Below are 16,348 nucleotides of genomic sequence, written 5' to 3'. Positions count from 1 at the left end.
GAGTGAAATAGATAATAAACCAAAGTGAAATTAACAATATAAAATGAACAGTAAACATTATATTTCCCTCAGATTACACAGACCCACAAAGAATTAGAAAACAAATCCAATCTTGATAAACTGCAATATCTACTGGGTGAAATACCACAGTATGCCATCACAGCAGCAAGATTGGTGACCTGTTGCCACAAGAAAAGGGCAACCAGTGAAGAACAAACACATTATAAATACAACCCATATTTATGTTTATTTCTTTTCCCTTTTGTTCTTTAACTATTTGCACATCGTTACAACACTGTATATAGACATAATATGACATTTGAAATGTCTCTATTCCTTTGGAACTTTTGTAAGTGTGTGTCTATAATATGGTCATACTGTCAAGGTGTGGCTGTAGCTGGTGCATTGGAAGTCAGGCGCAGGAGAGCAGAGATGAGTGGACAAGGCACTTTACTGAGGCAATATATGAATAGAACCCAACCGCGTCACAAAAACAAAATGCCCTCAGAACAAGTGAGGCAGCACTAAGTACAAAATAACAAAGTAAAAAGTACAGGCTGTCAAAAAGCACGGGTGTAAAATATAACCTGGCGCAAACCAGCCAGAAGACTGCCAACCTGACAATAAACAATTACACACACACAGACATGGGGGGGGGGACAGAGGGTTAAATACATGACAAGTAATGAGGGCAATGTAAACCAGGTGTATGGGAAAACAAGACAAAACAAATGGAAAATGAAAAGTGGATCGGCGATGGCTAGAAGACCGGTGACGTTGACCCCCGAGCGCCGCCCGAACAAGGAGAGGAACCGACTTCGGCGGAAGTTGTGACACATACATTTGGCAGGAGGTTAGGAAGTGCAGCTCAGTTTCCACCTCATTTTGTGGGCAGTGTGCACATAGCCTGTCTTCTCTTGAGAACCAGATCTGCCTCAATAGCAAGGCTATGCTCACTGAGTCTGTACATATTCAAAGCTTTCCTTATTTTTGGGTCAGTCACAGTGGTTAGGTATTCTGCCACTGTGTACTCTCTGTTTAGGGCCAAATAGCATTCCAGTTCTCTCAGTGTTTTTGTTAGTTCTTTCCATTGTGTCAAGTAATTTTTGTTTTCACATGATTTGGTTGGGTCTTTTTGTGTTGCTGTCCTGGGGCTTTGTCCAGATTCATCTCTCTGTAGGTGATGGCTTTGTTATGGAAGGTTTGGGAATCGCTTCCTTTTAGGTGGTTGTAGAATTTCACTTTTTTTAATGGATTTTGATAATTAGCGGGTATCGGCCTAATTCTGCTCTGCATGCATTATTTGGTGTATTACGTTGTACACAGAGGATATATTTAGCAGAATTCTGCATGCAGTCTCAATATGGTGATTGTCCATTTTGTGAATTCTTGGTTGGTGAGTGGACCCCAGACCCCCTCACTCACATTCAGACCGTTTTGTTTCCCTCTGACAGTATAATAATAACCAATGAACATGTTAAACAGCAGAGAAAACCCCCTAAATGATATTTTTTCAACTTGAGATTTGATGACTTTTCCTAGAGTGACCCCAACATTAGAAAAAGTGAAACATTGCTTTTGTTCATATTTCCATGGAAGCTGAACAGCACCAGGATACAAAGATTGTCTTAAGGTCATTTTTGACCCAGCAGTTATAAAATCATTTACACACCACAAAGACACACACACACACAATGAGAAATTCATGTTATGTGTGCTACTGATTGAACTCAGCCAGCAGCTCCTGAAGAGGAAGATCACCATGGTTGGCACAGTTAGAAAGAACAAGCCTGAGCTCCCCCCTGCACTCCTCACAACATGGGGGAGAGAGGCCTTCTCATCAGTTTGCCTTCACCCCCCCCCCCCCCACCACCACTCTAGTTTCTTACCTCCCAAAGAGGAACAACAATGTGCCCCTCCTGAGCACACTGCACAAAATGGTGATCGTGAGGACAGGAAGCCAGCCAACATCCTGGACTACAACCACAACAAAGGAGGCGTGGACAACCTGGACAAGGTGATTGGAAATTACAGCTGCAGGAGGATGACTGCCCTCTGGCCCCTGGTCATCTTCCATAACATCATTGATGTGTCCTCATACAATGCCTTCGTGATATGGAACAAGATTAACCCTACCTGGATGCCTGATAAGCAGAACAAGAGGAGGGTGTTCCTGGAGCAGCTGGGAAAGGCACTTGTAAACCCACACATTCAAAGAAGGGAGCGCCTCCACCGCACAGCAGCCTCTGCAGTGCTTGTGAAAGCTGTTCAGGGGGCTGAATCTTGTCCTGATCCACCCGAGGCTGTGTAACAGTATAGCTTCCGTCCCTCTCCTCGCCCCTACCTGGGCTCGAACCAGAGACCCTCTGCATACATCGACAACAGCCACCCTCGAAGCATCGTTACCCATCGCTCCACAAATGCCGCGGCCCTTTGCAGAGCAAGGGGAACAACTACTTCAAGGTCTCAGAGCGAGTGACGTCACCGATTGAAACGCTATTAGCGCGCACCACCGCTAACTAGCTAGCCATTTCACATCGGTTACAGCTGCAGCTGGGGCAGGCAAGCGGAGGAGATGCCAATTCTGCCCCCAAAAGGACTGTAAAATAAATACTATGTGCTGCACATGTGAGAAATACATCAGCAAAGTCCATGCACACACACTTGCATACTGTCCTACATGTGCTAATTAGAGTTGATTGATTTATGTTCTTCACATTTTTGTTTTGTATCTATTATCTTATTTTATTATTATTTATTGTTGTTGTTTATACACCTTGTGGGTGGGTGCAATGGTTCAAAAACTGGGAGAAGACTAGTATTTTGTAGTTGAATTCCTCATTGTACAGTATATAATAATAAATCACTATGTTGCCCAAAAAGTTGAAGACTTATTGTTCCCCTTCAATAAAATACATTCAAAACTACATTCTGCACATTTCTGCTACTTTCTTAGGCTATACAAGTCCTATCTCTTGCAAAAAAACATGTTTACACCTATGCAGTACCTTTAGCATAATAATAATAATAATTAAAAAAAACTCTACTTAAGTAAAGAAAACAATTATGACAGGTGTGTTGTAATAAAAATGAGTGGTGTCCACTGATTAAATGCAGTCTTTCTGCATTGTGAAGAGGGAAAACCCAGATATTCACAAAGTTTGTGAATATCAGGTGACAGGTTGTTTCTTCTTGCAAAACAGATTTGGGGTTTAAAATTCAATTAAGCTGCTTTATTCTAGGGGTTTAGTGAAGGCGGGTCATTTTTTTTTTACCCTTAGGACAAGGTGAGTATACAGAATGTTAAGACCTCACAAGGGTTAAAAGATAAAGTTTTGGCCTCTACAATGGCCTTTAGAACACAAAAAAATAATAATTGGGTTGTGTTTATAAAGGTCTAAGGTGACGTCAGAATATTGCTCACGAAGCCTGATGTGTCTGTCTGTTTCCATCTATTGCAGTTTCATCCATCGCTACAATCTATCAACATAATTGAGGTTTAAGGGAAGAATGCAGACGGCAATTCCAACCTTCCTCCTCCGTTGCTACATTCTCCAACTCCTCAATCTTCTCTCCTCCTCTCTGATGAAGACAAAACAAGTCATTAGATAAACTGCCGCCCTGAGGCATGACCATTGATGCATGTCGGCCAAGCTAATTTAGCAAAGAACACACACACACACACACACAGAGAGAGTTAAGTATACATACAAATACACAAGCACGCCTGCAGGGTGATTGCACATACACTATTTTAATGTTAATACATTATACATTATGCAGGTATCGTTAAAGTATTTCAAGTGAGATACTTGGTTTGTAATTAGTACACCATGGCCATCTCTGGGACATCTGTCTCTGGTGTAGATTCAATCCGTGTTGCGGGAGAGATCGATCCGTGCTACAGCAAAATTTAAAGGCAATGTTCCTGCGTTCGCAGAGACTGTAATGACTGTCCACTCTGCATATATCAGTTTAATCAGAAATTCCCTTTAAAATGTTATCGTGGTAAAACACGGATCTTACCCACAATACAGACTGAATCTAGCCCTCCCTGTTCATGTTGTCATGTGTGTTTTGAATATAAACTAGATTCCATGTTATGGATTATGTTACTTTGATTATAACCTTTGATCTGTTTTTTTTTTTTAAACTGCAACTTAATCCTCTTCCCCCTTGTACAGTCATTTCACAATAATAACATCCCAATTGGTTGCCACAAATACTCATACTTGGAGTAGTTATCACAGGTGAAAATGTCCGACAGACTATAGCAATAGAAACTAGTTCTGAACACACGTAGTTGTAGATGAATACATACCTTATGACCATCATCAACGCGTTATTGACGCATGTCCGTGCATATGAAGAAAAAAAAATGTTTTATGAAATGTATGCATTCACTACTGTAAGTCGCTCTGGATAAGAGCGTCTGCTAAAATGACGTAAATGTAAATGTCTACATTACATAGTTTGACTACTGGAGGACCCATGACGGTCATTCACCCGCACCATAGTATTTGATGTGCTCTCTATTTTACCAAAACAAAATATGCAATAACAAAAAATATTGCAATACTGGAAAAAGCAGAATATTATAATTTTTTTCTATTGTCATATGACCATCCTTCCTGTTAGTGAGGACTTGTTTGTTTGGTTGTTTTGACACTTGTAAATATCCTGACACTGTGTTTTACCTGACATATTGAACAATAAAGTTTATTTCAAATTCAAACGGAATAGCTGCTGCCCAGACATATTATGATGTAACAGGAAATTACCCAAATTGAAATTGCATGCATATGTATCACACGGGTCGATCACGGAAGAAATCAACATCTTGACCATTAGGAAATTCCCACTTAGCCCCGAGGGTCAACACTCATTCTGAAGTCGCTGGCGGATCTACCATCTACCCATCACGTGACCATGTACAACCATGACCGACTCATCTCTGCTACACATTGACTACTACTAAAACAGATCATAGTTTTTTCTATATTGTTTTCTACGTTCACCAATAGGATGATGGTGATGAATGTTGCTCATTAATTGGACCGATTTACACGTTTTTTCTCTCTGAAAAATGTAGTTAATTTAATCTGATGGTCATAAGATTCCATGACTTTGTCCACACAGAGCATCTGAACACACAAAATACATGTTGATGATTTTCATTAAATTATTTAACTTTTGTACACCTGTGGTGTTCCCGGTCAAAAATGACCGGCCGTTAGAAATTAATGGGTGAGACTACAATTAGTGTATAAAATTGAGTTCAGGCACATTCCCATTCATCAGATGGACACACTTCCTCTACTGTGTGACAGATGGACACACAGTAGACTAGGCACCATTTCAGTCACACTGTAGACTAGACACAATTTCAGTCACAGTAGACTAGACACAATTTCAGTCACACAGTAGACTAGACACCACTTCAGTCACACAGACTAGGCACCATTTCAGTCACACAGACTAGACACCACTTCAGTCACACAGTAGACTAGACACCATTTCAGTCACACAGACTAGGCACCATTTCAGTCTCAGTAGACTAGACACCACTTCAGTCACACAGTAGACTAGACACCACTTCAGTCACACAGTAGACTAGACACCACTTCAGTCACACAGTAGACTAGACACCACTTCAGTCACACAGTAGACTAGACACCATTTCAGTCACACAGGAGACTAGACACCACTTCAGTCACACAGACTAGACACCACTTCAGTCGCACAGTAGACTAGACACCACTTCAGTCACACAGGAGACTAGACACCACTTCAGTCTCAGTAGACTAGACACCACTTCAGTCGCACAGTAGACTAGACACCACTTCAGTCGCACAGTAGACTAGACACCATTTCAGTCACACAGGAGACTAGACACCACTTCAGTCACACAGTAGACTAGGCACCATTTCAGTCACACAGACTAGGCACCATTTCAGTCACACAGACTAGGCACCATTTCAGTCACACAGACTAGACACCACTTCAGTCACACAGTAGACTAGACACCACTTCAGTCACACAGACTAGGCACCATTTCAGTCACACAGACTAGACACCACTTCAGTCACACAGTAGACTAGACACCATTTCAGTCACACAGACTAGGCACCATTTCAGTCTCAGTAGACTAGTCACCACTTCAGTCACACAGTAGACTAGACACCACTTCAGTCACACAGTAGACTAGACACCACTTCAGTCACACAGTAGACTAGACACAATTTCAGTCACACAGTGGACTAGACACCACTTCAGTCACACAGTAGACTAGACACCATTTCAGTCACACAGGAGACTAGACACCACTTCAGTCACACAGACTAGACACCACTTCAGTCGCACAGTAGACTAGACACAATTTCAGTCACACAGACTAGACACCACTTCAGTCACACAGTAGACTAGACACCACTTCAGTCACACAATAGACTAGGCACCATTTCAGTCTCAGTAGACTAGACACCACTTCAGTCACACAGTAGACTAGACACCACTTCAGTCACACAGTAGACTAGACACCACTTCAGTCACACAGTAGACTAGACACCACTTCAGTCACACAGTAGACTAGACACCATTTCAGTCACACAGGAGACTAGACACCACTTCAGTCACACAGTAGACTAGGCACCATTTCAGTCACACAGACTAGGCACCATTTCAGTCACACAGACTAGGCACCATTTCAGTCACACTGACTAGACACAATTTCAGTCACACAGGAGACTAGACACCACTTCAGTCACACAGACTAGACACCACTTCAGTCGCACAGTAGACTAGACACCACTTCAGTCACACAGGAGACTAGACACCACTTCAGTCTCAGTAGACTAGACACCACTTCAGTCGCACAGTAGACTAGACACCACTTCAGTCGCACAGTAGACTAGACACCATTTCAGTCACACAGGAGACTAGACACCACTTCAGTCACACAGTAGACTAGGCACCATTTCAGTCACACAGACTAGGCACCATTTCAGTCACACAGACTAGGCACCATTTCAGTCACACAGACTAGACACCACTTCAGTCACACAGTAGACTAGACACCACTTCAGTCACACAGACTAGGCACCATTTCAGTCACACAGACTAGACACCACTTCAGTCACACAGTAGACTAGACACCATTTCAGTCACACAGACTAGGCACCATTTCAGTCTCAGTAGACTAGACACCACTTCAGTCACACAGTAGACTAGACACCACTTCAGTCACACAGTAGACTAGACACCACTTCAGTCACACAGTAGACTAGACACAATTTCAGTCACACAGTGGACTAGACACCACTTCAGTCACACAGTAGACTAGACACCATTTCAGTCACACAGGAGACTAGACACCACTTCAGTCACACAGACTAGACACCACTTCAGTCGCACAGTAGACTAGACACAATTTCAGTCACACAGACTAGACACCACTTCAGTCACACAGTAGACTAGACACCACTTCAGTCACACAGACTAGGCACCATTTCAGTCTCAGTAGACTAGACACCACTTCAGTCACACAGTAGACTAGACACCACTTCAGTCACACAGTAGACTAGACACCACTTCAGTCACACAGTAGACTAGACACCACTTCAGTCACACAGTAGACTAGACACCATTTCAGTCACACAGGAGACTAGACACCACTTCAGTCACACAGTAGACTAGGCACCATTTCAGTCACACAGACTAGGCACCATTTCAGTCACACAGACTAGGCACCATTTCAGTCACACTGACTAGACACAATTTCAGTCACACAGTAGACTAGACACCACTTCAGTCACACAGACTAGACACCACTTCAGTCGCACAGTAGACTAGACACCACTTCAGTCACACAGGAGACTAGACACCACTTCAGTCTCAGTAGACTAGACACCACTTCAGTCGCACAGTAGACTAGACACCACTTCAGTCGCACAGTAGACTAGACACCATTTCAGTCACACAGGAGACTAGACACCACTTCAGTCACACAGTAGACTAGGCACCATTTCAGTCACACAGACTAGGCACCATTTCAGTCACACAGACTAGGCACCATTTCAGTCACACAGACTAGACACCACTTCAGTCACACAGTAGACTAGACACCACTTCAGTCACACAGTAGACTAGACACCACTTCAGTCACACAGACTAGACACCACTTCAGTCACACAGTAGACTAGACACCATTTCAGTCACACAGACTAGGCACCATTTCAGTCTCAGTAGACTAGACACCACTTCAGTCACACAGTAGACTAGACACCACTTCAGTCACACAGTAGACTAGACACCACTTCAGTCACACAATAGACTAGACACCACTTCAGTCACACAGTAGACTAGACACCATTTCAGTCACACAGGAGACTAGACACCACTTCAGTCACACAGGAGACTAGACACCACTTCAGTGTCAGTAGACTAGACACCACTTCAGTCGCACAGTAGACTAGACACCACTTCAGTCGCACAGTAGACTAGACACCATTTCAGTCACACAGGAGACTAGACACCACTTCAGTCACACAGTAGAGTAGGCACCATTTCAGTCACACAGACTAGGCACCATTTCAGTCACACAGACTAGGCACCATTTCAGTCACACAGACTAGACACCACTTCAGTCACACAGTAGACTAGACACCACTTCAGTCACACAGACTAGACACCATTTCAGTCACACAGACTAGACACCACTTCAGTCACACAGTAGACTAGACACAATTTCAGTCACACAGTAGACTAGACACCACTTCAGTTACACAGTAGAGTAGACACAATTTCAGTCACACAGTAGACTAGACACAATTTCAGTCACACAGTAGACTAGACACCACTTCAGTCACACAGTAGACTAGACACCATTTTAGTCACACAGGAGACTAGACACCACTTCAGTCACACAGTAGACTAGGCACCATTTCAGTCACACAGACTAGGCACCATTTCAGTCTCAGTAGACTAGACACCACTTCAGTCACACAGTAGACTAGACACCACTTCAGTCACACAGTAGACTAGACACCACTTCAGTCACACAGTAGACTAGACACCACTTCAGTCACACAGTAGACTAGACACCATTTCAGTCACACAGGAGACTAGACACCACTTCAGTCACACAGTAGACTAGGCACCACTTCAGTCACACAGACTAGGCACCATTTCAGTCACACAGACTAGGCACCATTTCAGTCACACTGACTAGACACAATTTCAGTCACACAGTAGACTAGACACCACTTCAGTCACACAGACTAGACACCACTTCAGTCGCACAGTAGACTAGACACCACTTCAGTCACACAGGAGACTAGACACCACTTCAGTCTCAGTAGACTAGTCACCACTTCAGTCGCACAGTAGACTAGGCACCACTTCAGTCGCACAGTAGACTAGACACCATTTCAGTCACACAGGAGACTAGACACCACTTCAGTCACACAGACTAGGCACCATTTCAGTCACACAGACTAGGCACCATTTCAGTCACACAGACTAGGCACCATTTCAGTCACACAGACTAGACACCACTTCAGTCACACAGTAGACTAGACACCACTTCAGTCACACAGTAGACTAGACACAATTTCAGTCACACAGACTAGGCACCATTTCAGTCTCAGTAGACTAGACACCACTTCAGTCACACAGTAGACTAGACACCACTTCAGTCACACAGTAGACTAGACACCACTTCAGTCACACAATAGACTAGACACCACTTCAGTCACACAGTAGACTAGACACCATTTCAGTCACACAGGAGACTAGACACCACTTCAGTCACATAGTAGACTAGGCACCATTTCAGTCACACAGACTAGGCACCATTTTAGTCACACAGACTAGGCACCATTTCAGTCACACTGACTAGACACCACTTCAGTCACACAGTAGACTAGACACCACTTCAGTCACACAGTAGACTAGACACCACTTCAGTCACACAGACTAGACACCACTTCAGTCGCACAGTAGACTAGACACCACTTCAGTCACACAGGAGACTAGACACCACTTCAGTCTCAGTAGACTAGACACCACTTCAGTCGCACAGTAGACTAGACACCACTTCAGTCGCACAGTAGACTAGACACCATTTCAGTCACACAGGAGACTAGACACCACTTCAGTCACACAGTAGACTAGGCACCATTTCAGTCACACAGACTAGGCACCATTTCAGTCACACAGACTAGGCACCATTTCAGTCACACAGACTAGACACCACTTCAGTCACACAGTAGACTAGACACCACTTCAGTCACACAGTAGACTAGGCACCACTTCAGTCACACAGACTAGACACCACTTCAGTCACACAGTAGACTAGACACCATTTCAGTCACACAGACTAGGCACCATTTCAGTCTCAGTAGACTAGACACCACTTCAGTCACAAGGTAGACTAGACACCACTTCAGTCACACAGTAGACTAGACACCACTTCAGTCACACAGTAGACTAGACACAATTTCAGTCACACAGTAGACTAGACACCACTTCAGTTACACAGTAGAGTAGACACAATTTCAGTCACACATTAGACTAGACACAATTTCAGTCACACAGTAGACTAGACACCACTTCAGTCACACAGTAGACTAGACACCATTTTAGTCACACCGGAGACTAGACACCACTTCAGTCACACTGTAGACTAGGCACCATTTCAGTCACACAGACTAGGCACCATTTCAATCACACAGACTAGGCACCATTTCAGTCACACAGACTAGACACCACTTCAGTCAAACAGTAGACTAGACACCACTTCAGTCACACAGTAGACTAGACACCACTTCAGTCACACAGACTAGGCACCATTTCAGTCTCAGTAGACTAGACACCACTTCAGTCACACAGTAGACTAGACAGCACTTCAGTCACACAGTAGACTAGACACCACTTCAGTCACACAGTAGACTAGACACCACTTCAGTCACACAGTAGACTAGACACCACTTCAGTCACACAGTAGACTAGACAACATTTCAGTCACACAGGAGACTAGACACCACTTCAGTCACACAATAGACTAGGCACCATTTCAGTCACACAGACTAAGGCACCATTTCAGTCACACAGACTAGGCACCATTTCAGTCACACTGACTAGACACAATTTCAGTCACACAGTAGACTAGACACCACTTCAGTCACACAGACTAGACACCACTTCAGTCGCACAGTAGACTAGACACCACTTCAGTCACACAGACTAGGCACCATTTTAGTCACACAGACTAGGCACCATTTCAGTCACACAGACTAGGCACCATTTCAGTCACACAGACTAGACACCACTTCAGTCACACAGTAGACTAGACACCACTTCAGTCACACAGTAGACTAGACACCACTTCAGTCACACAGACTAGACACCACTTCAGTCACACAGTAGACTAGACACCATTTCAGTCACACAGACTAGGCACCATTTCCGTCTCAGTAGACTAGACACCACTTCAGTCACACAGTAGACTAGACACCACTTCAGTCACACAGTAGACTAGACACCACTTCAGTCACACAATAGACTAGACACCACTTCAGTCACACAGTAGACTAGACACCATTTCAGTCACACAGGAGACTAGACACCACTTCAGTCACATAGTAGACTAGGCACCATTTCAGTCACACAGAGTAGGCACCATTTCAGTCACACAGACTAGGCACCATTTCAGTCACACTGACTAGACACAATTTCAGTCACACAGTAGACTAGACACCACTTCAGTCACACAGACTAGACACCACTTCAGTCGCACAGTAGACTAGACACCACTTCAGTCACACAGGAGACTAGACACCACTTCAGTCTCAGTAGACTAGACACCACTTCAGTCGCACAGTAGACTAGACACCATTTCAGTCACACAGGAGACTAGACACCACTTCAGTCACACAGTAGACTAGGCACCATTTCAGTCACACAGACTAGGCACCATTTCAGTCACACAGACTAGGCACCATTTCAGTCACACAGACTAGACACCACTTCAGTCACACAGTAGACTAGACACCACTTCAGTCACACAGACTAGGCACCATTTCAGTCACACAGACTAGACACCACTTCAGTCACACAGTAGACTAGACACCATTTCAGTCACACAGACTAGGCACCATTTCAGTCTCAGTAGACTAGACACCACTTCAGTCACAAGGTAGACTAGACACCACTTCAGTCACACAGTAGACTAGACACCACTTCAGTCACACAGTAGACTAGACACAATTTCAGTCACACAGTAGACTAGACACCACTTCAGTTACACAGTAGAGTAGACACAATTTCAGTCACACAGTAGACTAGACACAATTTCAGTCACACAGTAGACTAGACACCACTTCAGTCACACAGTAGACTAGACACCATTTTAGTCACACCGGAGACTAGACACCACTTCAGTCACACTGTAGACTAGGCACCATTTCAGTCACACAGACTAGGCACCATTTCAATCACACAGACTAGGCACCATTTCAGTCACACAGACTAGACACCACTTCAGTCAAACAGTAGACTAGACACCACTTCAGTCACACAGTAGACTAGACACCACTTCAGTCACACAGACTAGGCACCATTTCAGTCTCAGTAGACTAGACACCACTTCAGTCACACAGTAGACTAGACAGCACTTCAGTCACACAGTAGACTAGACACCACTTCAGTCACACAATAGACTAGGCACCATTTCAGTCACACAGACTAGGCACCATTTCAGTCACACAGACTAGGCACCATTTCAGTCCCACTGACTAGACACAATTTCAGTCACACAGTAGACTAGACACCACTTCAGTCACACAGACTAGACACCACTTCAGTCGCACAGTAGACTAGACACCACTTCAGTCACACAGGAGACTAGACACCACTTCAGTCGCACAGTAGACTAGACACCACTTCAGTCGCACAGTAGACTAGACACCATTTCAGTCACACAGGAGACTAGACACCACTTCAGTCACACAGTAGACTAGGCACCATTTCAGTCACACAGACTAGGCACCATTTCAGTCACACAGACTAGACACCACTTCAGTCACACAGTAGACTAGACACCACTTCAGTCACACAGACTAGGCACCATTTCAGTCACACAGACTAGACACCACTTCAGTCACACAGTAGACTAGACACCATTTCAGTCACACAGACTAGGCACCATTTCAGTCTCAGTAGACTAGACACCACTTCAGTCACACAGTAGACTAGACACCACTTCAGTCACACAGTAGACTAGACACCACTTCAGTCACACAGTAGACTAGACACAATTTCAGTCACACAGTAGACTAGACACCACTTCAGTTACACAGTAGACTAGACACAATTTCAGTCACACAGTAGACTAGACACAATTTCAGTCACACAGTAGACTAGACACCACTTCAGTCACACAGTAGACTAGACACCATTTTAGTCACACAGGAGACTAGACACCACTTCAGTCACACAGTAGACTAGGCACCATTTCAGTCACACAGACTAGGCACCATTTCAATCACACAGACTAGGCACCACTTCAGTCACACAGTAGACTAGACACCACTTCAGTCACACAGTAGACTAGACACCACTTCAGTCACACAGTAGACTTGACACAATGTCAGTCACACAGACTAGACACCACTTCAGTCACACAGTAGACTAGACACCACTTCAGTCACACAGACTAGGCACCATTTCAGTCACACAGACTAGACACCACTTCAGTCACACAGTAGACTAGACACCATTTCAGTCACACAGACTAGGCACCATGACTAGGCACCATTTCAGTCTCAGTAGACTAGACACCACTTCAGTCACACAGTAGACTAGACACCACTTCAGTCACACAGTAGACTAGACACCACTTCAGTCACACAGTAGACTAGACACAATTTCAGTCACACAGTAGACTAGACACCACTTCAGTTACACAGTAGACTAGACACAATTTCAGTCACACAGTAGACTAGACACAATTTCAGTCACACAGTAGACTAGACACCACTTCAGTCACACAGTAGACTAGACACCATTTTAGTCACACAGGAGACTAGACACCACTTCAGTCACACAGTAGACTAGGCACCATTTCAGTCACACAGACTAGGCACCATTTCAGTCACACAGACTAGGCACCGTTTCAGTCACACAGACTAGACACCACTTCAGTCACACAGTAGACTAGACACCACTTCAGTCACACAGTAGACTAGACACCACTTCAGTCACACAGTAGACTTGACACAATTTCAGTCACACAGTAGACTAGACACCACTTCAGTCACACAGTAGACTAGGCACCATTTCAGTCACACAGGAGACTAGACACCACTTCAGTCACACAGTAGACTAGGCACCATTTCAGTCACACAGGAGACTAGACACCACTTCAGTCACACAGTAGACTAGGCACCATTTCAGTCACACAGACTAGGCACCATTTCAGTCACACAGACTAGACACCACTTCAGTCACACAGTAGACTAGACACCATTTCAGTCACACAGACTAGGCACCATTTCAGTCTCAGTAGACTAGTCACCACTTCAGTCACACAGTAGACTAGACACCACTTCAGTCACACAGTAGACTAGACACCACTTCAGTCACACAGTAGACTAGACACAATTTCAGTCACACAGTGGACTAGACACCACTTCAGTCACACAGTAGACTAGACACCATTTCAGTCACACAGGAGACTAGACACCACTTCAGTCACACAGACTAGACACCACTTCAGTCGCACAGTAGACTAGACACAATTTCAGTCACACAGACTAGACACCACTTCAGTCACACAGTAGACTAGACACCACTTCAGTCACACAATAGACTAGGCACCATTTCAGTCTCAGTAGACTAGACACCACTTCAGTCACACAGTAGACTAGACACCACTTCAGTCACACAGTAGACTAGACACCACTTCAGTCACACAGTAGACTAGACACCACTTCAGTCACACAGTAGACTAGACACCATTTCAGTCACACAGGAGACTAGACACCACTTCAGTCACACAGTAGACTAGGCACCATTTCAGTCACACAGACTAGGCACCATTTCAGTCACACAGACTAGGCACCATTTCAGTCACACTGACTAGACACAATTTCAGTCACACAGGAGACTAGACACCACTTCAGTCACACAGACTAGACACCACTTCAGTCGCACAGTAGACTAGACACCACTTCAGTCACACAGGAGACTAGACACCACTTCAGTCTCAGTAGACTAGACACCACTTCAGTCGCACAGTAGACTAGACACCACTTCAGTCGCACAGTAGACTAGACACCATTTCAGTCACACAGGAGACTAGACACCACTTCAGTCACACAGTAGACTAGGCACCATTTCAGTCACACAGACTAGGCACCATTTCAGTCACACAGACTAGGCACCATTTCAGTCACACAGACTAGACACCACTTCAGTCACACAGTAGACTAGACACCACTTCAGTCACACAGTAGACTAGACACCACTTCAGTCACACAGACTAGACACCACTTCAGTCACACAGTAGACTAGACACCATTTCAGTCACACAGACTAGGCACCATTTCAGTCTCAGTAGACTAGACACCACTTCAGTCACACAGTAGACTAGACACCACTTCAGTCACACAGTAGACTAGACACCACTTCAGTCACACAATAGACTAGACACCACTTCAGTCACACAGTAGACTAGACACCATTTCAGTCACACAGGAGACTAGACACCACTTCAGTCACACAGGAGACTAGACACCACTTCAGTGTCAGTAGACTAGACACCACTTCAGTCGCACAGTAGACTAGACACCACTTCAGTCGCACAGTAGACTAGACACCATTTCAGTCACACAGGAGACTAGACACCACTTCAGTCACACAGTAGAGTAGGCACCATTTCAGTCACACAGACTAGGCACCATTTCAGTCACACAGACTAGGCACCATTTCAGTCACACAGACTAGACACCACTTCAGTCACACAGTAGACTAGACACCACTTCAGTCACACAGACTAGACACCATTTCAGTCACACAGTAGACTAGACACAATTTCAGTCACACAGTAGACTAGACACCACTTCAGTTACACAGTAGAGTAGACACAATTTCAGTCACACAGTAGACTAGACACAATTTCAGTCACACAGTAGACTAGACACCACTTCAGTCACACAGTAGACTAGACACCATTTTAGTCACACAGGAGACTAGACACCACTTCAGTCACACAGTAGACTAGGCACCATTTCAGTCACACAGACTAGGCACCATTTCAGTCTCAGTAGACTAGACACCACTTCAGTCA

The 16,348-nt window shown here is 44.5% G+C and overlaps 1 protein-coding gene across 1 annotated transcript in view; it reads left to right on the top strand.

Moving 5' to 3' along the window:
- The window catches only part of fndc4a (fibronectin type III domain containing 4a), a 76,589-nt gene extending 71,849 nt beyond the window's left edge, over positions 1-4,740 (top strand). The window contains exon 6 of the mRNA XM_045721184.2: positions 3,462-4,740. Within this exon, the coding sequence (XP_045577140.1) occupies positions 3,462-3,503 (42 nt within the window). The 3' untranslated portion in view covers positions 3,504-4,740. The remainder of the gene's footprint in view (positions 1-3,461) is intronic.
- Positions 4,741-16,348: the final 11,608 nt, after the last annotated feature.

This window comes from Salmo salar, chromosome 06 (assembly GCF_965601325.2).
Source record: "Salmo salar chromosome 06, fSalSal1, whole genome shotgun sequence".
In the NCBI taxonomy this organism is placed as follows: Eukaryota; Metazoa; Chordata; class Actinopteri; order Salmoniformes; family Salmonidae; genus Salmo; species Salmo salar.
Note: the sequence above shows the minus strand (reverse complement) of the source record. Positions and strands in the feature narration are given on the sequence as shown.